Source organism: Mus musculus, chromosome 1, assembly GCF_000001635.26.
Source record: "Mus musculus strain C57BL/6J chromosome 1, GRCm38.p6 C57BL/6J".
Classification (NCBI taxonomy): domain Eukaryota; kingdom Metazoa; phylum Chordata; class Mammalia; order Rodentia; family Muridae; genus Mus; species Mus musculus.
The window spans coordinates 97,077,104-97,104,073 of record NC_000067.6 but is presented as its reverse complement, the minus strand read 5'-3'; the positions used below and the strand labels follow the sequence as shown (position 1 = coordinate 97,104,073).

The 26,970-nt window shown below is 36.6% G+C and overlaps 1 protein-coding gene across 3 annotated transcripts in view; it reads left to right on the top strand.

Annotated features, from left to right (window-relative positions):
* The window catches only part of Slco6c1 (solute carrier organic anion transporter family, member 6c1), a 69,302-nt gene that overhangs the window by 24,266 nt on the left and 18,066 nt on the right, over window positions 1-26,970 (top strand). Inside the window, exons 1-4 of one of the 3 annotated variants that reach the window (XM_006529914.3) lie at window positions 3,287-3,349; window positions 5,513-5,622; window positions 16,057-16,201; window positions 22,558-22,753. In XM_006529914.3, coding sequence (XP_006529977.1) covers window positions 5,578-5,622; window positions 16,057-16,201; window positions 22,558-22,753 — 386 coding nt within the window. In that variant the 5' untranslated portion in view covers window positions 3,287-3,349; window positions 5,513-5,577. Of the gene's footprint in view, window positions 1-3,286; window positions 3,350-5,512; window positions 5,623-16,056; window positions 16,202-22,557; window positions 22,754-26,970 lie in introns of those variants that run through there. The other 2 variants (XM_006529913.4, NM_028942.4) reach the window with 2 other exon arrangements.

Below are 26,970 nucleotides of genomic sequence, written 5' to 3'. Positions count from 1 at the left end.
TCTATCTATCTATCTATCTATCTATCTACCTATGGATATATATTGAGAGATATAGATATAATTTGTATTTCATATATAGATTTTTATTTCATATTTATTTGTATTTCATATATATTTGTATTTCATACATATACATGGGATTCATTGCATTCATTACTGAGAGTAACCTTGTCTTAAAAAAAATAAGATTTTTTTTTTCACATAGATTCTGTTAGTGATGAGATTTCCTTTACAGAACTGTTTCAGTGGTATGGCAAATGTTTGTGTATATTGTACTTTTGCCTCTCGTTTCCATTTGTATTTCATTAAGAACTGAACCTGAACATTCAGACTTGTCCCTGACCCCTTTTACTCTTTTTGTGCTTGCTTTTGCATTGATTGCAAGTCCATTCCTTCACTGGCATTAGAGCCTATGTCTTTGTAATTTCTGACAAGCAACTGAGGCATTTAGACTCATGGACTGAGCAACAACTGACCATCCTTTCACAGACAGACATTGTTGTATTAGCTGTAGCAGAACGTGTAAGTCGTTGTAATGAATCCCATGTATATGTATGAAATACAAATATATATGAAATACAAATAAATATGAAATAAAAATCTATATATGAAATACAAATTATATCTTTATCTCTCATATATATCCATATATGTATAGACCATGCTGTCTATAAACTCAAAGATCATCTGTGTCTGCCTCCCAAGTACTTGATTTAAGCTTTGTGCCACCACCACATGGCTACATAACCAGTTTTTAAAGAAATACAAATGGGCAATAAATATTTGTAGAATGTTTGGCATCATTTTCCATTAAGCAAATGAAAATTAAATCTGCACTGAAACTCCATCTCCTTGTGAGAATAAATGCTCAAAAGAATGTGGGCAAAATAAAACCTTTACTCAATGCTGGTGGCAACATAAACTTCTTCAGTTACTCTGGAGGCTCCTCCAAAAAAATTCCAGAAATTAAGGGGCTGGAGAGATGTTTTAATAGTCGAGAGTGCATGCCCCTCTTGCAGATGACCTGAGTCAACTATCTGTATCTGTACGTCACACAGGCAATTGCTTGTGTGCCCATACTTTCTCACACACGAATTTATACATAATTAAAAATCTTTCTTAAAAAACTGAAAATAGATAGCATTGGAAATGTAATTGAGGAAAATACATAATAAAAAAAACTGAAAATAAAACTACCATATGATCTGTCTTAGTCGGGGTTTCTATTCCTGCACAAATATCATGACCAAGAAGCAAGTTGGGGAGGAAAGTGTTTATTCGGCTTATACTTCCATACTGCTGTTCATCACCAAGGAAGTCAGGTCTGGAACTCAAGCAGGTCAAGAAGCAGGAACTGATGCAGAAGCCATGGAGGGATGTTCCTTACTGGTTTGCTCAGCCTGCTCTCTTATATAGAACCAAGACTACCAGCCCAGAGATGGCGCACCACCCACAAGGGAACCTCCTCCCTTGATCACTAATTGAGAAAATGCCTTACAGCTGGATTCCATGGAGACATTTCCACAACTGAAGCTCCTTTCTCTGTGATAACTCCAGCCTGTGTCAAATTAACACAAAACTAGCCAGTACAATTGACTCCTTGTCACCTTGACACACAAACACATCACTAGTAAGCTTCAACCCTTAGTTTCTAATTCATCCCCAAGATCTAAACAACTTTAAAAGTCCCACAGTCTTTACATATTAAAAGTTCAATCCCTTTAAAAGATTCAATATCTTTTAAAATTCAAAGTCTCTTAAATGTGGGCTCCACTAAAATACTTTCTTCCTTCAAGAGGGAAAAATATCAGGGCACAGTCACTATCAAAAGCAAAAATCAATCTCCAACTGTCTAATGTCTGGGATCCAACTCACGATCTTCTGGGCTCCTCCAAGGACTTGGGTCACTTCTCCAGCCCTGTCCTTTGTAGCATACACATTGTCTTCTAGACTCCAGCTGCCTGTACTCCACTGCTGCTGCTGTTCTTGGTGGTCATCTCATGGTACTAGCATCTCCAAAATGCTGCTGTCTTCCATTGTAACTAGGCTTCACCAATAGCCTCTCATAGGCTCTTCCTGGTGCCAAGCCTCAACTCCTTTGCATGACCCCTTCAGTCCTAGGCCATCAATTGCAACTGAGGCTGCTCCTTCTCCAATGGCATTCCATTGCCTCTCACAGTGCCGAGCCTCAGCTGCTCTTTGTGACCCCTTCATTCCTTCAAAAACAGTACCACCTGGGTGACTCTTACATATTACCAAGTCCTGCTGCAGCATGAGGTACAACTTTGGCTATCTATGGAACACAGCCTCTTTGTGCTTTCAGAAAACACTTCCTAGAAGATGTCACCTCAGTGATGCTGGTCTCTTTTTAACCACTGCTAATTTCTTAGCTCCAGCTAACCAGCATCAATAGTCCCAGTAATGCAAAGTTTTCACTTTAGTAGTTTTGGTACCTTGTTAATCAAAGTTGATTCTTCAGCCCCAGCTAACCATAACCACAGAATCTTCACAATCAAAAATAGCAATGGCCCTGAAAAGAGTCTTTAATCTTTCCTCTGGAGTTTCACAAGCCAGACCTCCATCTTCTGCACTGTTCTCAACATTATCTTCCAAGTTCCTACACAATATCCCACAGAGCTCTTAACACCAAATGGATAGTCTAGCCCAAAGTTCCAAACTCTTTCCACAGTCCTCCCCAAAACATGGTCAGGTTGTCACAGGAATACCCCACTCCTGGTACCAATTTGTCTTAGTCAGGGTTTCTATTCCTGCACAAACATCATGACCAAGAAGCAAGTTGGGGAGGAAAGGGTTTATTTGGCTTACACTTCCATACTGCTGTTCATCACCAAGGAAGTCAGGACTGGAACTCAAGCAGGTCAAGAAGCAGGAACTGATGCAGAAGCCATGGAGGGATATTCTTTACTTGCTTGCTTCCCCTGGCTTGTTCAGCCTGCTCTCTTATAGAACTCAAGACTACCAGCACAGAGATGCTCCCACCCACAAGGGGACCTCCTCCCTTGATCACTAGTTGAGAAAATGCCTTACAGCTGAATTCCGTGGAGGCATTTTCACAACTGAAGCTCCTTTCTCTGTGATAACTCCAGCCTGTGTCAAGTTGACATAAAACTAGCCAGTACATGACCTAATCATATGATTCTTGCATATGTATGCCTAAATAGCTGTGTATCTTTACTTATTGCCTCACTATTGAAAATAGTTAGAAGATGGAACTTATAGAGATTCCTATAAACAATGTAATGGGATAAAAAAAAACATAGTTCCACTGTTGAGAAGGAGCCTCCTGAGGACTGAGCAGCCTCCCAAGGATGGAGGCTCAATCAATATGGTCTGATGCTAGTTTGCTGATTAGAAAAATTGACTTTTCTTTCTATAGAAATAACTTTCCATTAGAGTAAACTTTCCTAATCTGAAAAAAAAAAAAAGAAAAGAAAACATAGTTCCTGTGGAGAGTGGAATTTTATTCAGCCATAAAGAAAAAATGAAACTGTGAGATGAGAGGAATTCTTATGTTAATTCAAACCAGTGAAACTCAGAAAGTCAAACAAATGTTTTCCTTAATAAGTGTAACAAATTTAAAAGTATGTATGTATATGCACACATACATGTATGTAGTATGTGTGTATCTGGGTGTGCATGTGTGCAGGGGCATTGTCGGAATGACAACTAGAGAAGTGATGGAGTGAAGGTCTGAAGAGAGCATAAGGGAAGTTGGATAGACAGCAGTGAAATACAGATAATACATGAGCAGAATGTGAGGCTTACAGGGAGAGGAACCAATGGGGGTGGGTGGTCATGACATGTGGGAGAACAATAGGGAAAGGAACAAATAAGAAGTATAATTACTTATACACATGAAAAAAACAGGAAGTCACCTACTTTATATGCTAACCTAAAATGTTTAAAGTAAGTTGTTTAACAACTGGGATCTCTCACCACCCATAGTAGCTGTCATTAAGGAAATGCCAATGAGACATCATCCATAGAAAGTGAAACCTTCATTACTCTTACTGTACTGTTCACACAACCATGGTTTAAAGCCTGCCTAGTAATACAACAACAAATTACTGGATAAGAAAATGTACTCCCCAGGGCACTTGACTCAGATGTAAAGAACAGCCATAACACTTGCAGCAAACAGGTTGTGATGACAGGGGGATGTAGGAGATGAATGGAGAAAAGGAGCTGCATGAGAAGAAAAGATAAAGGGGGTAGGAGAGAGCAGTGAGTAAGATCATGGCAAGTGAGAAAGTATAATTACATTTATTAGTATTATTACTATTGCGTTATTACTATGTATCCTTGCACAAACTGCTAACTTGGTAGTGACACTTATTACTATAAACTATTTTTCTGATACATAAATGATGTTTCAATGAGGAGAGGAGCTTAAGCTGTGTCATCATATGTTATTAATTGAATATGGCTATCTAATTCTACATTAAATTAAGAATTAATTCAGCCATCGTTCCATACTTTCAACAGTTAAGAGATAGGCATTGTGATCAACTGCAGAATTATAACAAGTCAAATATGAGAAGTACTCATTATCAAAGAATTATATTTTTATTAGGTATTTTCTTCATTTACATTTCAAATGCTATCCCAAAAGTACCCCATACCCCCCCACACACTCCCCTACCCACCCACTCCCACTTCTTGGCACTGGTGTTCCCCTGTACTGAGGCATATAAAGTTTGCAAGACCAAGGGGCCTCTCTTCCCAGTGATGGCCAACTAGGCCATCTTCTGATACATATGCAGCTAGAAACACGAGCTCTGGAGGTACTGGTTAGTTCATATTGTTGTTCCACCTATTGGCTGCAGACCCCTTTAGCTCCTCGGATACTTTCTTTAGCTCCTCCATTGGGGACCCTGTGTTCCATCCAATAGCTGACTGTGAGCATCCACTTCTGTGTTTGCTGGGCACTGGCATAGCCTCACAAGAGACAGCTATATCAGGGTCCTTTCAGCAAAATCTTGCTGGCGTATGCAATGGTGTCTGCATTTGGAGGCTGATTATGGGATGAATCCCCATATGCAGAAGTCTATAGATGGTCCACCCTTTCGTCTCAGATCCAAACTTTGTCTTTGTAACTCCTTCCTTGGGTGTTTTGTTCCCAATTATAAGAAGGGCCAAAGTGACCACACTTTGGTCTTCGTTCTAAAAGAGCAGAACTTTTAATCCCAGCACTTGGGAGTCAGAGGCAGGCGAATTTCTGAGTTCGAGGCCAGCCTGGTCTACAAAGTGAGTTCCAGGACAGCCAGGGCTATACAGAGAAACCCTGTCTGGAAAAGAATTACATTTCACAAAGTACAACTGTTGTTGAAGAATTTGCATTCTAAAACACACATTGTTTTTAGTGTTTTTAACATAACTCACTTTAACTTCCATGACAAAATGAGAATATTATAATGTGTACAAATGAATGATGTATATATTCGTATTGACTTGGAGATAAAAAAATTATTATCTTCCTTGCAACCTATAGGTGCACATAAGTTAAGACTTGCGAAAAGAAAGGAACCTCCCACCATTGACAGGAGACTTAAAGATATGAAAATTCAACCTCATTTGAAGGGTTTTCTTCATAATATTTGGGTAAAGTAAAATATTTTTGTTAACAAGTCAGTTTAACTGACCTATGTAAACTATACAGTTAAGAGTTAAGAATGTGACAAGCTGTTTAATTTAAATTTGCGTGAAAGGTTTGGATTCTCTTAGAGAAATTATTATATTATACATTTTCCTCATAATGGAAAGAAATAACCCCTTCTTTGATAATGCTAAAGACCCACCTAGAGATAGAGACTAATAAGACACAAGTATAATTTTGATTTGTTTTTCATTGATTTGATACAATTTTGTTTTTATTGTCTCTAAAGAAATAAATATGACATTTAACAAAATTACATGAACTGGAAGAACTCTGTGTCAACACATAGACACTCCCCCAACACACAAATAAAATCATGATATTTAAAACAAAATCCTTTGTTTCTCTGTATGATAAGCAAGTCTATCATAGAAGAAACAGACATAGGAATGCATAGGGAGCCCCTTCCAATGCTCTAGTCCGATTCTGAATATCATTTATCCTACTTATAACATTCTTTCTTGCATGTAGATTGCTTGGTTGTAATTTTCACACACACATTTCATTCATTCTTAAGTGTATTTTACACTGTGAATAACACTTCCAAGAGTCTTGAAAATAACATCAATTGAATTTTCCTAACTCACTTTAGAATTCTATATCCTCTGAATTTTTAGTTATTTTCTTTCTTAGAGATATTCTTTCATTGTTCATTTTTCTGCTCAAACCATTCCATTCCTTTTTAGAAAATAGTTTATTTTACAATTAAAATATAGTACGGGTCTTCTCTCTTTCCCTTTTTTCCCCTCTTTTTATTTCCATGCATACCAAACCCCTTTCTCTTAACTACAGAGAAAGAATTACAGGCAATAGGAACACTGAAAGATAAAGAGACTTCACTAGGAAAGAGGAAAGTATTAATTCGATAAATCTGTTGCCCCTAATCCCTTCCTCAATACATAACATCTCAGAATATAAGGACTGTAGTTGCTTTATCATTTACTTAAGAGTGAATTTCTGCATATAAGTAAATATATACCATATTTATCTATCTGGGTCTTGGTTATCTAACTCAGAATGATGACTAACTAGTTCCATCCATTTGTTTGCAAATTCTATGTTGTCGTAAATTTTAACACCCGAGATACACTCCATTGTGCAAATGTATCACATATCTCTTATCCATTCTTCTGTTGAAGGATATGGTATCTAGGAATTGGAACAAACAGTGAAGAAAAGTCCCCTCCTTATGCAATAGTGCTTGAGATGAGGATGGGTGATTAGAACTGGTTTTATTTTAGGGGAATATCAGTATGTACTCCTAGATCATTTGTTAATTGGGTTAGTTGTCCTCTTTAGGCTTCTTTTCTTCTTTGTATCTTATCACCATCTGTCACATATATATTTGGGAAGATTTTTTCCCATTTAGTATGATATCAGTTCATTCTATGAAGGGTTTCCTTTGCAGAAAAGACGTATTTTGATCTCATGAGATTCCACATCCCCATTATTTACACAATCTCTTAAGTCACTGAAATCATATTTAGAAGTCCTTTTTCTTATCTTTAATTAAACTCCTTATTTTATCCTCTAGTAGTTTTAGAAATTCAGGTATAATACTGGGGTGGGTCATTGATCCATTCATAACTGATTTTTGTTCAGGGGGAGAGACAAGGATCACAATTTATTCTTATACCTACAGATGTCCAGTTTTTCCAGCAACATTTGCTGAAGACGCTACCTTCTCCAATCTATATTTTGGAGATCAGTTGTCAAAACCACAGTGGCTCTAGTTGCACAGAGTTACACCTGTTCTTCTACTACATTGATTACCAGATCTGTTTTTGTGCCAATACTATGCTCTTTTATACTATGGTTCTATAGAATTACTTGAAATCACATACAGTGATACCTCAACCAGAGTTCTTAGTGTCCAGGTTAGTTTTGACTCTCCTTGGTCTTTCATACTTCCATGCTAATTTTGAGATTTTCTTGTACAAACAAGTAACAATACTGTGAAGAACTTAGCTAGCATTTCTTGTGTAGATTGAATTGACTTTGTCAGGGTTGATGTGAACAGAAGTTAGGGCCAGAACATTGACTGCCCTCATGATACAGTTTTTGCTCATAATTGAATCCTTTTGCAGCTAAGTGGATATACTATATAAGATTTATTTTCATCTATTCCTATTTTCTAAATGCTTATCTTTATGAAATCCTGAATCCATTGTAATAATTGATTACATTTACTCAAAATCTAATTCCATTTTTAAAAGTTGCATTCTAAAGCTCAGGCTATACTTGAGCATTAACCCCTCCTCAGCCACTGAAGTTCTAGAATTTCAGGTATACAGCTCCACAGCTGACCTATTTAATACTAATTCTATACAAATATTGCATGCAACTATTATTTAACAATGCAGAAACCAAATAACTATAAATGGTTTATATTGTTAAATATTAAGCTGAAATGTTTAACAATATTTTGTAAAGTCTACAAATGGTTGTTAAGGTTTATATTATTTAAAATTCTTTGGATAAAGTGAATTAACTGTATATTAATAGGGTTTATTGTGATATCTCACTGAAGATAGCAGACACTGACTGAATCATGAAAAATTATTATCCCTTCATCTCACCCTTATAACTATTATGTATTTGTAGTCTTTAAGATCTCACTATACACTAAAGCTTATTCCTAGCATGATTTTCTGCAAACTTTTATCCATTGCCAGTTTTATTTCTATGACACTATTTATTTCTATGACACATAAACTATTTTCTTAGCCCCTAGATACTGCAGAGAGCACTTTGAATTTGTCTCTCTCTTTAACTTATAATAATTAATGCATTTTGCTTCACTTATGTATAAAATTTACAAATGATGAGATTTAATTTGCCTTTATAGCAAACAATACTCTATACCACACACACACACACACATAATATATATATATATGTATATATATATATATACATAACACATATATGGATGCATATATACATATACATGAATATGTCCATAAGCATATATATATATATATATATATATATATATATATATATATATATATATATATATATACATGTATGTTCACATACACATATGCCACATTCATTTTATCAGGTTATTGATTAATAGTTACCTAGGTTAATGTGAATCATGGCATTTGTTGTTATGCTGATCACTGTTTTTTGATAATACTCTAATTTAAATAGTCTTCAGTATGCTCTAAAGTCAGTATCATGAGAAGGGCTTATTTTCTAGAAAAATATTAGGACATTTTGCAAATTATAAGACTTAGAGCCTAAGCAAAAGTCCTTAGGTCATTAAACATGGACTATGGAAGCTTGATCCATTACTTTCTCACTTTTTCTGTCTTGGTCATGGTGTGAAAGATTGTATGAGCATGTGCTGCCTGAGTGAAAGTAACTAAGACCATCAGCCATTGTCTGAATCCTTACAGGTATTAATATAAATGTTTTTATTATTATGTATTAAGTAGCTGGATCATATGGTAGGTCTGCTCTTGATTTTTGAGTAACATCATTATTTTTTCATAGTAGCTGTGCCAAACCACACCCCAACCAATAAGTTATAACTGTTTTTGATATTCATCCTTGACAAGAATCTTGGTTTTTGAAGTTTAGGCTCTTCGATAATAGCTATTTTTTATCATTGTGGCAGAATGAGTACCTAAAACAAATTAAGGCTAGAAGACTTGAATTTGGCTCAGCATTTTGGCCAGTGAATTCTGTAGCTGAACTTCCATCTGCTTTCTGGGTTCTTTTTTTTTCTTTCACTCTTTTCTGTCCTTCTTCTTTCACCCTTTCAACCCTGTAGCAAATAGATAGGAGAGGATAGAGTAGAAAGGGGTGTTCACATTATTTTTGTACTACTACATACTGATTACAGGGACCTAGTACTCTAGGGCAAGTTTAATATCCAGTATCAAGATATCTAATACTTTCTTCTTGTTTAATCTTTGAACATGACTATTTTCAAACAGCAACCAACCAAATACCAACAGTTCCTCAATACTTGTGGCCCTAGTATTTATATACCTTTTTTAGAGACCCCGGAATTTCAAATGTCACATAATTACAGAAACTATCTACAGCTTGCAAAATAATAGCCCTGCTAGATCACAAGACAAATTGTGGTCAGCTGCTGTGTACAATCCGAAGCCGTCCTATATCCTATACCTGGGATTAAAACAGAAACCTATTCATATATTTCTGTGTTTTTTAAAGAAACCAAAAACTCTCACTACATTGCCTCCTTTCTGTTTTAAGCCATTAAGTGTGCTGTGTGGTTTTGGGAAATTAGAAACAGGGCTACTTTCAATGAAATAAGCGATTTTGGAGTCGGTGGCCAAGGTTTTATTTTTATCACTTTTGATGGTATTGATAGTTTTTTTGTTTATAAACTTACTTGTCCCCAATGCAAAACTGTTAAAGGCTCCCTTTCTGATTTTAACACCTCCTTAGAGTACACTGGCTGATTTAATCCCACAGTTTTTTTCTTTATAACCTAATGGATTTTGGCTACTCTTGTTTGAAATGGTTTGTAATTTTTTGCTATGTGGGTCTTGAGCCAGGCTCCCAAATCCAATTCCAGACAGTAGAAAATTGCCTTGGTTGTTTCTCTTCAATTTACACTCATTGGTCCAATGACAATCCTGTCACATGACCTGAACATCCCTGGAAGCATGGGCCTTCCTTCTTGTTTAACATTAGGGAAAAAAAAAACCAAAACAACAACAACAACAACAAATAAAAACATTGCTGGTAGAAATAGCTTGTTCACCTTTCCAGTGGAGAGTGCCATATTTATTATAATTAATTCACGGTGCATCTTGAGATCTGAGACCTTATATGGCTTGGCTACAGTCTCTTTGCAAATAGTCATATTTCCTGCAACTGAAGCACCAGGAATGTGATATCAGAGACATCTTTCTTTAGTTTGACCTATGATATTAGCATGGTACATGTGAAACCGAGATCAGTTATAGCCTTTATGCACTTGTCCTTAGGTGCTGCCTGCTTATATAATGGTCTATTAACTTTCTACACTTAGTACTTGCATTTTCATATGCCAAAATTCTTATCAATACCTGTCTTTCATCTGGATCAGATATGGCTTTATTCACAGCTGAGACTACTCTCTGTGGAAAAAAAATCAGTGGAGTCTTCCCCAGAGTCTTGTACAATGTTTGCAAATGAAATGAATCCTTTCCTTGACTCCTGAACTGTGTCCCAAGCTCTTAAAACCACTAAGTGACATTGTTCTACATCATTATCCACAAACTGAAATTTGTTCTTCTGTATCATAGTACGACCCTTCACCCAGCCACTGATCTTTGACTATCTTCATTCCCCTTGTTGTGTTTTACTGTTAAGCATTGCGATTGCAGTCTTTGATATAGTAGAGCCATCTAATCCCTTTCAGTTTGCACAATAATTCTATATTGAGTAGCCAAGTTATTTAGAATTTGAGTAACAAAATAAGGCAAGTGCATCTCATGTGAAATCCTGGTGTCTTTACGATAGCTTAGATCTAACATTTCTATAAGATACCATCCTATCTCCTGATAACCTTGTTCTACCCCATTAGCAGGCATATACAGGCCATTGTAGGGAAAGCTGTTGATGGCAATCTCCTTTTGGTGTGTGCATGTGTTTCTGTTTTTTGTTTGTTTGTTTGTTTTTAATCTGTATTATATTTGCATGTTGGTATTTCTTATTTTTATTAGATATTTTCTTTATTTACATTTCAAATGTTATCCCCCTTCCTGATTTCCCCTCTGAAAGCTGCCTATTCCCTGCCTCCCTCCCCCTGCTCACTAACCCACCCACTCCCCCTTCCTGGACCTGGCATTCCTCTACACTGGGGCATTGAGCATTTATAGGACCAAGGGCCTCTCTTTCCATTGATGACCAACTAGGCCATCCTATCCTACATATGCAGTTGGAACCATGAGTCCCACCATGTCTACTCTTTGGTTGGTAGTTTAGTCCTTGGGAGCTCTGAGGGTACTAGTTAGTTCATATTGCTGTTTCTCCTAGGCGGCTGCAAACCCCTTCAGTTCCTTGGGTACTTTCTCAAATTCCTTCATTGAGGACCCTGTGCTAAGTCCAATGGCTCGCTGTGTGCATCCACTTCTATATTTGTCAGGCACTGGCAGAGCCTCTCAGCAGACAGCTATATCAGACTCCCGTCAGCAAGCACTTGTTGGCATCAACAATAGTGTCTGGGTTTGGTGACTGTATATGGGATGGATCCTCAGGTGGGACAGTTTGTGGATGGTCATTCCTTCAGTCTCTGTTCCACACTTTGTCTCTATAACTACTTCCATGGGTGTTTTGTACCCCCTTCTAAGAAGGACAGAAGTATCCATACTTTGGTCTTCCTCCTTCTTGAGTTTCATTCGTTTGTGAATTGTATCTTGGGTATTCCGAAGAACACACATGATATGCACTCACTAATAAGTGGTTGGCGATCTCCTAACCCAGGACCAGTTGATTTTTAAATCTCAAAACTGGCTGTTTAATCAAATTATCCTCCCTCCTATTCATTTCTTCTTGGACATGACTATTCTATAGAGCAGCTTCTTTCTTTCTTTCCCTCTGTGAGAAATTTCTGTTGTCCTGATCAGTCCTCCCTTTTCTGGCACTCCTTCCCTTGCCAGCATTTCCACCTCCACCTTCATACTCCCCCTTGCCCCCTATTGCACAGCCAACTCCGCAACACTTTCAGAAAATGGAGAGAAGAGTGAACCCTTGTGTAATCTCATTTCATCCAATGCTTTGTTTCTCAGGTCCCTTGGTTTCCACACACAATTTTTACAGTGGCTCAGCCATTGTCTCAACCATTTTTTGAAACAAAATTTAAGAAGAATAAAAACAAATAAACAAACAAACACTCAGGATATCCTCTTTGGAGCAAAGCTGGCATGTTGAAAGGAGATATCCATCAATTTACCCCCTAACTGGCATTTCCTCCAGAGCATCTGAAATCAAATTTCTAATTCTGCTTAGTCCCACATTGGGTGTCACTTGCAGCCAGAATTCCTCTGGCTACTTTGTACTTTTAAGTGTCATTTCTCAGCTATGTCATATGTCAACTCTTAAATTGGATTGCCTTTTTCATTTTAATTTTCTTTAGAACCTGTCCTGTTTGTCTGTTTATTCTTGAAACAAAGAATATGTGGCAAGCATTTTCTCCCATCCAGAGTTTGTCTCTTCATTACAGTGGTTGTTTCTTTTACTAAACAAAAGACTCTTGGGTTTTTAAATGACCTCATTTATCCACATGGCTTCTGTTTTCTGTATTTTTGGAGTCAGGTAAAAGTATTATCATTGTTCAAACTGATAAAGTGTAGCCTTTATGTTCCAACTTAGTAGATAGAATTTATGGTCTTATGTTTACATTTTAATCACTTTTCACTTGACCTTTCCTACATATGAACTACAGGATCAATTTACAGTTTTATATAAGTGGACTTTTATTCATTAAAGAACCTGCAAAGAGAGGCCCATTGGACTTGCAAACTTTATATGCCCCAGTACAGGGGAATGCCAGGGCCAAAAAGGGGGAGTGGGTGGGTAGGGGATCGGGGCGGTGGGTATGGGGGACCTTTGGGACAGCATTGAAAATGTAAACGAGGAAAATACCTAATTAAAAAAAAAGAACCTGTCTTTTCTTCAATGTGTATTTTGTGCAAATTTATCAAAAAGCTGCTGTGTATAGATGACTGAACTAGAAGAGTTGGATCTTTGGCTCACTGGACTCTGAGTTTTGTCTGGGTCATGCTCCTTTGTCTACTGTGGCTCTGTAATAGTCTAAATGTCAGGTATTCTGACACTTCTCACTCTGTTGTGTTACAGTTTAATTCAACTTATTGGCATCTTTTCTCTACTTTGAGAACGTCAATATTGTTTTTAAAAGTTCTAATATAATATTAGTTAAGGTTGCATTGAATATACAGATTAGCTTTTTGTTTTTCATTGTTAATTATATCATTATCATGTATGATATTTGTGTGTGTGTGTGTGTGTGTGTGTGTGTGTGTGTGTGTGTACTTCAATTTCCACAGTGTTTTACAATTTTCACTATAGAGGTGCTTCATTTCTAAATTTATTTCAGGCATTTTCTAGATAGCTATTTATTGTGAGTGCATTCATAATTTCTTGCTCAGCAAGTTCATTCAGCTATGTAAATATTACTATATTTCATACTTTGATTTTATACACTTCAAATTTTCTAAATTAAGGAATCATTTCTAATTGTTTCAGTATTGATTTTAGGTTTTTCTGCTCATTAAACAGTGACAATGTGCCTTCCTATTTTATACTTTTAATCTAAACCTAACATTGAATTGTAGACTAAAACATAGTCACAAAATTATAAGTACTGCAGAAGCTCATTTAGTAGTGATACCTTAAAAATTGATGAAGGAATTTGAATGCAAACTATTGTTCCAATAAACATTTGGGTAAGTTGACAGACATATAATGATAATTCATGAAATAACTATGTCCATGTATGAGATATTTAACCCAATGATCTTTCAATTCAATGCAATGATAATATGGCATGCATTTTATATTTTAAGGAATAACAATTTTCTTATTTGAATATAAATAAACTATACTTCTGGAGTAAACAACTTATAGTTGGTTATCTGTGTGTGTGTGTTAAAACATTAATTGCTACATAGAATAAGCAATGGGAAGATATTGTTTTGGGTATGCAATAACAAATATCAGAATTCCTATGTCATTTTAAGTTCACAGATTGTCTTCAGGCTTACAATATTATTTACACAAAATAAAGTAGTGAAAGCTGACCTTATATATATATATGGAAATATGTCTTAAGTAAGATTTAAGCAATGTAAAACACAATATAAATTTTATAAGTTAGATAACATAAAGGCAAAATGATTCTCCTGTTAATGAATCTGCAGTACAGTAGATTAGTAATGGTTACCTAAATATATGAAAGAAGTTAATACAATAAATAGTGAATTCTTATCAGATCAACAAAAACCATAAGGAAGTGTAATTGAATAGCACAAACAAACATACACAGTTAACACCTAAATTATATGGATAAATACACAGGTTTGTGTTTATTGGCATGTAGATATTCATGTGTGTTCAGGTTCACCTGGAAATATGTACGCCTACATATGCTACCCAGGTGACTTCAGGTGTGCTTCCTCGGGAGCAATCCACCTTTATTTTCTTTTTTGAAACACGCCAGCCTGGAACTTGATGTGAAGGCTAAACCAGCTTGCTAATAGGCCTCAGGAGCATCCCCTATCCCCATCTCTCAGCACTGATATTATGAGTGTGTACCTCCCTGTCTAGAATCTTATAAACATGAGTCATAGGGGAAGAGTTCAGATCCTTGAGAAAAGCAAGCATTTTACCAACTGAGGCATATCTCCAGCCCCAAACTGCACATTTACATTTGAAACCATAGAAATACAGAGCAAATATTATCTTGTGTATATCTGTATGAACAAATGTAGAAGCTGACAAAGGTCATCAAATATTTCCAATTAAGTCATCTATGGCAGTCAATGCTACTGCTGCATGACAAAACATAGTGGCATAACACAAAACTGTTTTAATTATCAGTGTAAAATTTAAATGAGGTTTAACCTTTAGTGGGATGACTAAAGTGCTCACAGTCTGAAGGACAAAATGATTTAGAGGCTTCATTGTTCTCATATTAGCTATATTAATGGTTAGGTTTCAGAATACTCAGGTGTAGCCTGATGACAGTTGTAAGGTCCTCCCATTCTCGGCGACTTCTACAAGAGCCTACCAAACATTAAGTATCCTTCTGATGAATCTTAGAGTATGAGAATTTTTCATTGTGAAACTGCATTCTCTCATATTGAGGTGCTATATATATATATAAATATACAACCTGAAGAAAATTTTTGACCAAAATTTGAAATAAATTACCCATAAACCTCTTAGCCCAAAAGCCCTTCTAAGGATACATAATTCTAAGCTACTCAGCCATAGGCATTGAAGAGGACTTGCATGCAGGTTTTTAATGTAACCATGTTTGTGACACTGGTTAGTAAAACATTACATAAATATTTAACCTTATGTGAACCAATAAATACAGTGAGATCACATGGTGAAAATTAGATATTACTTACTGAGACAGACAAATACAAACTATGAAGGTATTTAATAAGGGACTGAGAAATACTTTCAATGAGCTACCAGATACATAGTTAAAAAGTATATTGTTGTAGAGAGAAACCAAACTACAAGTTTCTTACTGAATACATCTATTGGGGAATTAGTTTGATTTTCATAATAGGAAACATTAGGTTTAGACTGTAGAAAGACAGTTCTGCATGTGGATGAAATAAAATTATTGTGATATGATCTGTTCTGTGTTTCAGCATATTTTGAAGAACCCACTGATGCTGACCCAGGCAATCTGCAAAGTCTCAGAGTATTTGACTTTTAATACATCTTTATACTTTTTGCCCCACCATTTACAAACTCAGTTTTTAATAACACCCGGAATTGCCTCTCTGCTCACAGGTAGATATTTCCTCTTCCAGTGCTGTTTTAAAAATTTTCACAATGTGAATATTTGAGTGTTATATATGATATATATATCATATATATGTTATATATGTAATCAATGTGTTTATGTGTATCTATGTACGTATATATATGTGTGTGTGTGTGTGTATCTATATATTCATATTTAAGAAATATCATGTAAGCAGAAAATAGATAATATAGTGTACTTGAGTGTCATTTCCTAAAACTATAAAAACAGGAACACTTCCAATGCTACATCAATATTTTTAATACATAAAATTTCATAATGCTATTCATATAGTTCACTACCATCCTGTCATCACATCTGTGTACCTGCCCATGTCCTTTCTTCCCTCCTTTAAGAAATAACTCAAGCCACAACATATTATTCTTTTTAAGGGCTTCTATACATTTCTGCTTATGTGTCTATCCTCAATGTTTTACTAAAACTTTTATATTTCCTAATGATTTATCTATTTCTTTCACCAGGAACTCTAGTTCTCAGATTCACATTAATTTGAACTTAATGCACTATAGTTATTCGTTTTTTCTTTACTGCAAGAGAGATTCCACTCTTTATCCATTATAGTGCTAAAAGATATAGAATTAGATTTTATCTTAATTCTTCTAAACGATGTCATAATGGCTAGGTCCACTGATACTTTTTCATGCATATTTGTAAAAGTTGTTCTATGTTTTGACAGTAAACAGCAGTTGTTATTATATACATTATCAATCTTTAAATATATTGGGGATGTAGCTCTATAAGACATTGTAACTGGAAATATTAAAAGGTTCTGGAAATAATTGAAATGTAACTAACCTAATAGTTCTTTTAGGCTATAAATGTCAAGCAGGCATGTTACAGCATTTAGTATAACAAGTGAAATAATAAAAGAATGTTTACCTTAAACTTAAATAAACACAAAGACAGTAAAAAAAAGCGAATATAAACTATGTGCAGAAAACAAAGCAATACAAAACAAAACAAAAAAACAAATATTAACTAGTGCAGAAGCCCTTATCATTAGCAGATTATTAAGTTGTCCTTTGTATTTCTCCTCTTTTGTTTTTTTCCAGCTCGTATTCTTCTTGTGGTTTCTGTTTTCTATGCTTAAATAGAAAATCCATGAAGTATTGTGGATACTCTAGAGTCTCGCATTGTTGTTAAAAATGTTCATGTTGACAATCTATGTAATATCTGAGTGATTGGTTCACCCAATTCTAGTTCACAGGATGTTTTGAGAAAGCATGCTATTTCAGCTAAGTCTCTGGAAATAGGATATATATATATTCAATATATATATATATATATATATATATATATATATATTCAAACCGATCAGTATTAATATCTCTCAGTAAGACAACTTCTAATTTCTATGTGGCATGGACTATGTTCCTGGGTTGTATTGAGTACCCAGTGCATAGAAGTAAAACACCATTACTACCAGAACCTAGTAGACTAATCATGCACAGGGTTATAAATATTATAGAGTAAACAATTATTCAAATACCACATTTTAACTAATTGTTTTATTTATTTATATTCCAGATGTTGAGCCCCTTTCCATCCCCCATTCCACAGTTATTAATCACATTCCCCCTCCCCCTTTGCCTCTGAGAGGGTGCTTGTCCCCAACTCCCAAGTACCTCCCTTTCCTGGGGCCTCAAATCTCTATAGGATTAGACTCATCCTCTGCAACTGAGGCCAGACTAGACAGTCCTCTGCTACATATGTGCTAGGGATTCTCAGACCAGCCCAGTATGCTCTTTGTTTGGTGGCTTAGTCTCTGGAAGTTCGCAGGGTCCAGGTTAGTTTAGAGTGTTGGTCTTCCTATGGAGATGCCACCCCCTTTAGCTCCTTCAATCCTTCCTCTAACTCTACCATACAGGACCCCAACCTCAGTCCAGTATTTGCATCTGTCTCAGCAGCTGCTCGTACAGCCTCTCAGAGGACAACCGTGCTAGGCATCTTTGGACAAGCCCAACATAGCTCAGAAATAGTGTCAGGGTTTGGTGCACTCCCATGGGATGGACCCCAAGTTAGACCAGTCACTGGATGGCCTTTGCTTCAGTATCTGCTCCATTATTGTCCCTGCATTCATTTTAGACAACAATTCTGGACAAGAAATTTTGACTGTGTGTTGGTGATTCCATTCCTCCACTGGGGCCCTGTCTATCTAACAGAGGTGGACTCTTCGAGTTCCCTCTCCACACTGTTGTGCAATTTGGCTAAGGTCACACACATCGAGTCCTTGGAACCCCCCAAATGCTGGATATTTCCATGCATTCTGCTAACCCTCTGGGCTTCTCTCCTGTTTCTCCTCTTACCTCATTCTACCCTCAACCTTCTCCTCCTCTTTCTCCCACCGAGATACCTCCCTCCATCTGTCTCCTGTGATTATTTTGTTTCCCCTTCTAAGTGGGATTGATGCATCTTCACTTGGCCTTCCTTCTTATTAAACTTCTTATCATCTGTGGAATGTGTCATGAGCATTCTGGACTTTGTGGTTAATATTCACTTATCAGTGAGTATATGCATGTCCTTTTGAGTCTGGGTTGCCTCACTCAGGATGATATTTTCTAGTTCCATCCATTTTCCTGCAAAATTCATGATGTCCTTGTTTTCGTGTTTGTTTTGTTACTATTTGGAGTTTTTGCATTTTATTAGATACTTTATTTATATTTCAAATCTTATCCTCTTTCCTAGTTTCCTCTTCAAAAATCCCCTATCTCCTCCCCACTCACCCTGCTCACCAACCCAGCCACTTCTGCTTCCTGGAATTCCCCTATACTGAGGCATAGAATTTTTGCAAGACTGAGGGCCACTCCTCCCATTGATGGCCAACTAAGCCATCCTCTGCTACATATGCAGTTAGAGACATGAGTCCCACCATGTATTTTCTTTGATTGGTGGCTTAGTCCCAGGGAGCTCTGGGGGTACTGGTTAGTTCATATTGTTGTTCCTCCTATAGAGTTGCAGACCCCTTCAGTTCCTTGGGTACTTTCTCTAGTTCCTTAATTGGGGAACCTGTGCTCTGTCCAATAGATGACTGTAAGCATCCACTTCTATATTTGTCAGACACTGGCAGAACCTCATAGGTGACAGCTATATCAGGCTCCAGTCAGCAAAATCTTGTTGGCATCTGCAATAGTGTCTGGGTTTGGAGGTTGTTTATGGGATGGATCCGCAGGTAGGGCAGTCTCTGGATGGTCATTCCTTCAGACTCTGCTCCAACCTTTATCTCTGTAACTCCTTCCATAGGTATTTAGTTCCCCCTTCTAAGAAGGATCAAAGTATCCACACTTTGGTCTTCCTTCTTTTTGAATTTCATGTGTTTGGCACATTGTATCTTGGGTATTCTGAGTTTCTGAGCTAATATCCACTTATCAGTGAGTCCATACCATGTACATTCTTTTGTGATTGGGTTACCTTACTCAGAATGATAGCCTCCAGATCCATTCATTTGCCTAAGAATTTCATAAATTCATTGATTATAATAGATGAGTAGTACTCCATTGTGTAAATGTACCATATTTTCTGGATCCATTCCTATGTTGAGGGACATCTGTGTTTTTTCCAGCTTCTGGCTATTATAAATAAGAGTGTTATAAACATAATAGACCATGTGATCTTATTACAAGTTGGAGAATCTTCTGGGTATATGCCCAGAAGTGGTATTGCAGGATCTCCCAGTAGTTCTATGTCCAATTTTCTGAGGACCCACCAAACTGGTTTCCAGAGTGGTAGTAGGAGCTTGCAATCCCACCAGCAATGGAGGAGTGTTCCTCTTTCTCCACATCTTTGCCAGCATCTGCTGTCACCTGAATTTTTGATCTTAGCCATTTTGACTGGTGTGAGGTGAAATCTCAAGACTGTTTTGATTTGCATTTCCCTGATGTTGAACATTTTTTCAGGTGCTTCTCAGACATTCAGTATTCCTTTGTTGAGAATTATTTTTTTGGCTCTATACACCATTTTTATTGGGTATTTATTTTATTTACATTTCCAATGCTATCCCAAAAGTCCCCCACAAGCTCCCCCACCCACTCCCCCACCCACCCACTCCCACTTCTTGGCACTGTCATTCCCCTGTACTGAGGCATATAAAGTTTGCACGACTAATGGGCCTCTCCTTCCACTGATGGCTGACTAGGCCATCTTCTGATACATATGCAGCTAGAGACATGAGCTCCAGGGCTGTACTGGTTAGTTTATATTGTTGTTCTACCTATAGGATTGCAGATCCCTTTAGCTCCTTGGGTAATTTCTCTAGCTCCTCCATGGGGGGCCGTGTGATCCATCCAATAGCTGACTGTGAGCATCCACTTCTGTGTTTGCTAGGCCCTGGCATAGTCTCACAAGAGACAGCTCTATCTGGGTCCTTTCAGCAAAATCTTGCTAGTGCGTGCAATGGTGTTAGCCTTTGGAAGCTGATTATGGGATGGAGCCCTGGATATGGCAGTCTCTAGATGGTCTTTCGTCACAGCTCCAAACTTTGTCTCTGTAACTCATTCTGTGTCTGTACCCCATTTTAAAATAGGGTTATTTGGTTCTCTGGAGTCTAACTTCTTGAGTTCTTTATATATATTGGATATTAGTCCCCTATCTTATTTAGGATAGGTAAAGCTCTTTTCCCAATTTGTTGGTTGCCTTTTTGTTTTATTGACAGTGTCCTTTGCCTTACAGAAGCTTTGCAATTTTATGAGGTCCCATTTGTTGATTCTTGATCTTAAAGCATAAGCAATTGGTGTTCTGTTCAGGAATTTTTTTCCTGGTGCCCATATCTTCAAGTCTCTTCCCCACTTTCTTCTCTATAAGTTTCAGTGTTTCTGGTTTAATGTGGAGTTCCTTGATCCACTTAGACTTGAACTTTGTACAGGGAGATAAGAATGGATCAATTCCCATTCTTCTACATGCTAATCACCAGTTGATACATTTGTTAAAATGTTGAGTTTTTTCCCACTGGATGGTTTTAGCCCCTTTGTCAAAGATGAAGTGACTATAGGTATGTGGGTTCCTTTCTGGTCTTTCAATTGTATTCCATCGATCTATCTGTCTGTTGTTGTACCAGTACCATGCATTTTTTATCACAATTGCTCTATAGTATATCTTGAGGTCAGGGATAGTGATTCCATGAGAGGTTCTTTTATAGTTGAGAATAGTTTTCGATATCCTAGGATTTTTGTTATTCCAGATGAATTTGCAAATTGCCCTTTCTAACTCAGTGAAGAATTGAGTTGGAATTTTGATGGGGATTGCATTGAATCTGTAGATTGCTTTTGGCAAGATAGCCAGTTTGCCTATATTAATCCTGCCAATCCATGAGTATGGGAGATCTTTCCATCTTCTGAGATCTTTGATTTCTTTCTTCAGAGACATGAAGTTCTTATCATACAGATCTTTCACTTCCTTAGTTAGAGCCACACCAAGGTATATTATTTGTAAGTATTGTGAAGGGTGTCATTTCCCTAATTTCTTTCTCAGCCTGTTTATCCTTTGTGTAGAAAAAGGGCCACTGATTTGTTTGAGTTGATTTTATATCCAGCTACTTCACTGAAGTTGTTTATCAGGTTTAGGAGTTCTCTGTGGATTTTGGGGTCACTTATGTATACTATCATATCATCTGCAAATAGTGATATTTTAACTTCTTCTTTTCCAATTTTTATCCCTTTGATCTCCTTTTGTTGTCTCTGTGCTCTGGCTAGGACTTCATGTACTATATTGAATAGGTAGGGAGAAAGTGGGCAGCCTTGTCTAGTCCCTGATTTTAGTGGGACTGCTTTGAGTTTCTCTCTATTTAATTTTCTGTTGGCTACTGGTTTGCTGTATATTACTTTTATTATGTTTATATATGGAAGTTGTACTCTTGATCTTTCCAAGATCTTTATCATGAGGGGTGTTGGATTTTGTCAACTGCTTTCTCAGCATCTAATGAGATGATCATGTGGTTTTTGTCTTTGAGTTTGTTTATACAGTGAATTACATTGATAGATTTCCGTATATTGAACCAACCCTGCATCCCTGGTATGAAGCCTACTTGATTGTGATGGATGATACTTTAGATGTGTTCTTGGATTCGGTTTGTCTTTATTTTTAATAGCTGCATAATATTCCATTCTAAATGAACCATATTTTCTGTATTCATTCTTCAGTTGAGGGGCATCTGGGTTGTTTCCAGTTTCTGACTATTATGAATAAGGCTGCCATGAGCATAGTGGAGCATGTGTCCTTGTGGAAATACTATGTTTTCTAGATATTTTTGTTGGTTTGTTTAGAAATCTGTACTAATTTTTCAGTGCTTTCAACAGATTATGTTTAACAGTATTTTATTTTCCATTCTCAGGAGCATTTGTACTTCCTGGAGGCATAATTGGCCATTTTCTTGGCGGTTTAATTGTTGACAGGTTGGAAATGACTAATAAGAACAAGCTGAAATTTACATTAGTGACAACTGTTGTATCAGTTGGGCTTTTCCTATTAATCTTTTTTGTAGAGTGTCAAACAACAACATTTGCTGGAATCAATGAAGATTATGATGGGTAAGTATAAATCTGTGTACTATATTTTAATCATAACTGAAAGGATATTTTTCCAGACCAATAATTCAGTAACTGCATATATTATGTAACTTTTGGAATTATTAATCTTGTAAATGAAATATAAAACATGGACCATGGCTTTACTTTTCATATTAAGTATTCATATCTCATAGAGTTATATTTATTTGTTATGCATTCATGAGTCATTTGTGATCAAAACTTTGTTTTAAGATATGTAGAAAGTACAAAATGTTACTAGAACATGTATAATGTGATTTAACTTTGTGTTCTTGAACCTATCTCTCTAAGTCTACTCTTTGATATCTACAAGGTAGAGAGATCAGGTCACATTCTTTAACAAGACATAATACTAATAATTTAGGAACAGGCTTGTAAATGGGACTTAATAATAATTGAAATCTGCCTTTTCAAAAACTTGTTCTTCTGTTTTCTTGGGGGGCATGGTTCAGTCAGGGATTCTCTAAGCATACCTGGCTGTCCTTGAATTCACTATAACAGCCTGGTTGCAAACTTAAGGAGATCCACCTGCTGTTGCCTCTCAGATCCTGAGATTTAAGTTGTGCACCACTATGTCTGGATTTCGCGGACTCTTAAAAAATAAGTCACAGATTGTAAACAGAATTTCCACAAATAATGATGATATACACATGGAAAAATGCACATAGAAATTAATTCACTCCCAGTTGAGGGGCATCTGGGTTGTTAGTTAGAAAAAAGTGTCCCATATCAGGATGCCTAAATCAGTAACATCATACTGTTACAAAGAATTGTGGATGACAGTTGAATCTCCTACACACTGCTAGCAGAAATTCAAACAGGAACTGAAGGCATCCCTGCAGGTTTCATGGAATCAGAGAAATGAACCCACAAAGAGGTTACAGTAAAATCTCAGTTCATTTTGATCTTATCATCTTGGATAAAACTCAGGAGTCTGATGCCATTTTGTCTGTTTTTAATTTTTTATCCAAACTATTCATCTTTCATCCTTACTGAATTCCAACCTTGAGTACATCATGACAAATGTTACCATTCACTATACCCTTTCTACACTCACAACCCTTCTTCAATATTCTCTTTCTCTCAAGGTAGGTCAGGTTCTGTTCTCAGTGTATCTCTGTTCTTCATTTGTTAATTTATAGATGAGGTCAGTTAATGTAGAGCCTCAGTCTTGCTGCTGTGTTTTAGGGATTGCATTTCTTTCAAATTTTAACTGTCTCCAGAAAGCAACTTAGAGAACAGATTCAAATCAATAGTAGCTATAAGCAGATAAGATCGCATCTAATTGATTTAACCCCAAATTTTTACATTTTATTCTATTATTCATCTACCACAAAGGCAAAGTCCTCATTTAAGCATTGATTTGATGGGCAGGAGAGGAGACTATCTTCCACACACTAAATGAATGCCCACTATATCAGGAAGTTTAATTAGCATAAGCTAAAGTACTTTATGTCCTAGCTGCAATTGTTCTGTACTATAACTTGGGCTCTTTCTGATATTTTTCATCATGAAGAAACTGATACTGAGTTTTTCCTGATATGAGGGGGAAATTCTCATAATTCTCATGAAAGGACCTTTGATACTGAATTACCACTGCTTTGAGGAAAAAGCAACAAATAAAGAAAAAACAAAAACAAAAACAGAATCTAAGCTCCTGTTGAAGGTCCTGGAGCTCTACCTGCCATTGCTTGTAACTCAGGTGTTGCTGCTCTGCACTACTGGGCTCTTGACAGGAAGGACTGACAAGAGGCAGGGAGCAGGAGAGCTCTGAGTTCTGGTCAGATCATGAAGAGAGTGAGTCCTGAACCTGTGTAGCTGGCCTGGAACCTTAGGAGGTGTGGAGTCCATTCTGCCTACCTTGCGTAGATGTGACTGGCAGAAAATTCTATCTATCTATCTATCTATCTATCTATCTATCTATCTATCTATCTATCTATCTATCTGACTGTCTGTCTGTCTGTCTATCACAATGGAGTACTACTCAGTTATTAAAAAGAATGAATTTATGAAATTCCTAGGCAAATGGATGGACCTGGAGACCATCATCCTGAGTGAGGTAACCCAATCACAAAAGAACTCACATGATATGTTCTCACTGATAAGTGGATATTAGCCCAGAAACTTAGAATACCCAAGATACAAGTTACAATTTGCCAAACACATGAAACTCAAGAAGAATGAAGACCAAAGTGTGGACACTTTGCCCCTTCTTAGAATTGGGAACAAAAAACACCCATGGAATGAGTTACAAAGACAAAAGTTTGGAGCTGAGACAAAGGATGGACCATTTAGAGACTGCCACACCTGGAGATCCATTCTATAATAAGCCTCCAAACGCTGACACCATTGCATACTCCAGCAAGATTTTGCTGAAAGGACCCTGATAAAGCTGTCTCTTGTGAGGCTATGCTGGTGCCTGGCAAACACAGAAGTGGATGCTCACAGTCAGCTATTGGAGGAGCTAGAGAAAGTACCCAAAGAGCTAAAGGGGTCTGCAACCCTATAAGTGGAACAACAATATGAACTAACCAGTACCCCCGGAGCTTGTGTCTCTAGCTGCATATATAGCAGAAGATGGCCCTAGTCGGCCATCATTGGGAAGAGAGGTCCCTTGGTCTTCCAATCTTTATATGCCTCTATCTATCTATCTATCTATCTATCTATCTATCTATCTATCTATCTAACTAACTGTGTTTTTCAAGAACAATTGACAGAAATTTTTATCTCTCTTCTCATAGGCTATCTTCATATTTGCTATAGCTATGAATATTTTATTTTTTTGATGTTACCATACATCTTATTGATTGTACAAAATGATTTGTCACAAAGACTGAGAAGTTAGTACTACTCTTCTAAGAGTTGAGAAACCTTTTCTGTAAGAGGCTCAAGTATCCTGAAACTCTAATATCCATTTAAAGGAAAAAAATCTTATATTATCATAGGGCACCGTGCTCTATGTTTTGGACAAATGGAGGGGAACTCCTGTAGTTACCTCAACAGGGAGAAAAATAAACTGATAAGACATGAGAATAAATACTTGGTTCTGATTGACTTTGTCATTTGGATCAAATTTCATGGAATCTGATGCTGGGCAGTTTTATTCAAACACAGATTTATTTAGGGAAAAGTTTCTTGGTATAATAAAATCCCCAGTGCACAAAGAAGCATAATTATACTGAAACTCAACTGAAGTTCCCTGTCATTTCTTCCAAGAAAATGGATTATAGAGATAGGCTTCAGTACTAGTTTAATGACATAAGGAAGGATCTAGTGTGGTCACAGCCATACCTATAGTGTAGAGATTTTATAGGCAATTAGTCACCTCTCGTTCTGGTTGTGGGAGCTCTGGCAAGCTGATAGCTGTACAGATAATGCAAGAACCATTTAGGTTCCCTTCAGTTCTGGCTGAGAGAGCTTAATATGGTCTGCCCCAACAGATAATGCAGATCACCATGCTAGTAATACATCCAATTTGCAGATTTCTGGATGGGAAGACATGGATATACATATAGTCCTTCGAGAGAAAACTCTGTGTGTTTAACATTTCTGGTTTCTCTGGTGATCTATGATCACAAGAGTTTTGTGTGCTTAACAATAAACCACGTTGAAAAACTGACAGTTATTTGAAAAGAATTTTTTAAAGGTAGCTAGAGATGTGGTTCAGTGTTTAAGAGCACTTGTTCTCCCTCCAGAGGCCCAGGTCTGGTGCCTAGTACCCACATGAAGGATCATAACTGTATAATCTCTAGTCCAAACAGATCCAGTGACTTTCTTTAGCTTCCATAGGTACTGCACTCACACAGTACACATACATACATTTGAGTAAAGTACACACACACACACACACCCACTAATTCTAAAGTAGTTACATTAAAACCTTTTATACAATTTAAGTATTCTACTTATACAAAAACCATGAAAACAAATTTTACATAAGAGCAAACAAAGATCATTAGTTCAAAAGAAACAAGGAAAATTTGTGTCATGTGATTACTTTTTATAAAATCCCAACACATGAACAGGAAGAGAGTACTAATAAGTAATAATATGTAGGAAATAAGTAATAAATAAGTTAATAAGTATTAAGGTAATAAAGTTAATCTTTGAATTTTAAGTGGTTAAGATTTTATTTGTAAAAAAGACTCTGGAGAACATTTCATTAAATCATCAAAATCATTTTTTGGTACTTTTAATAT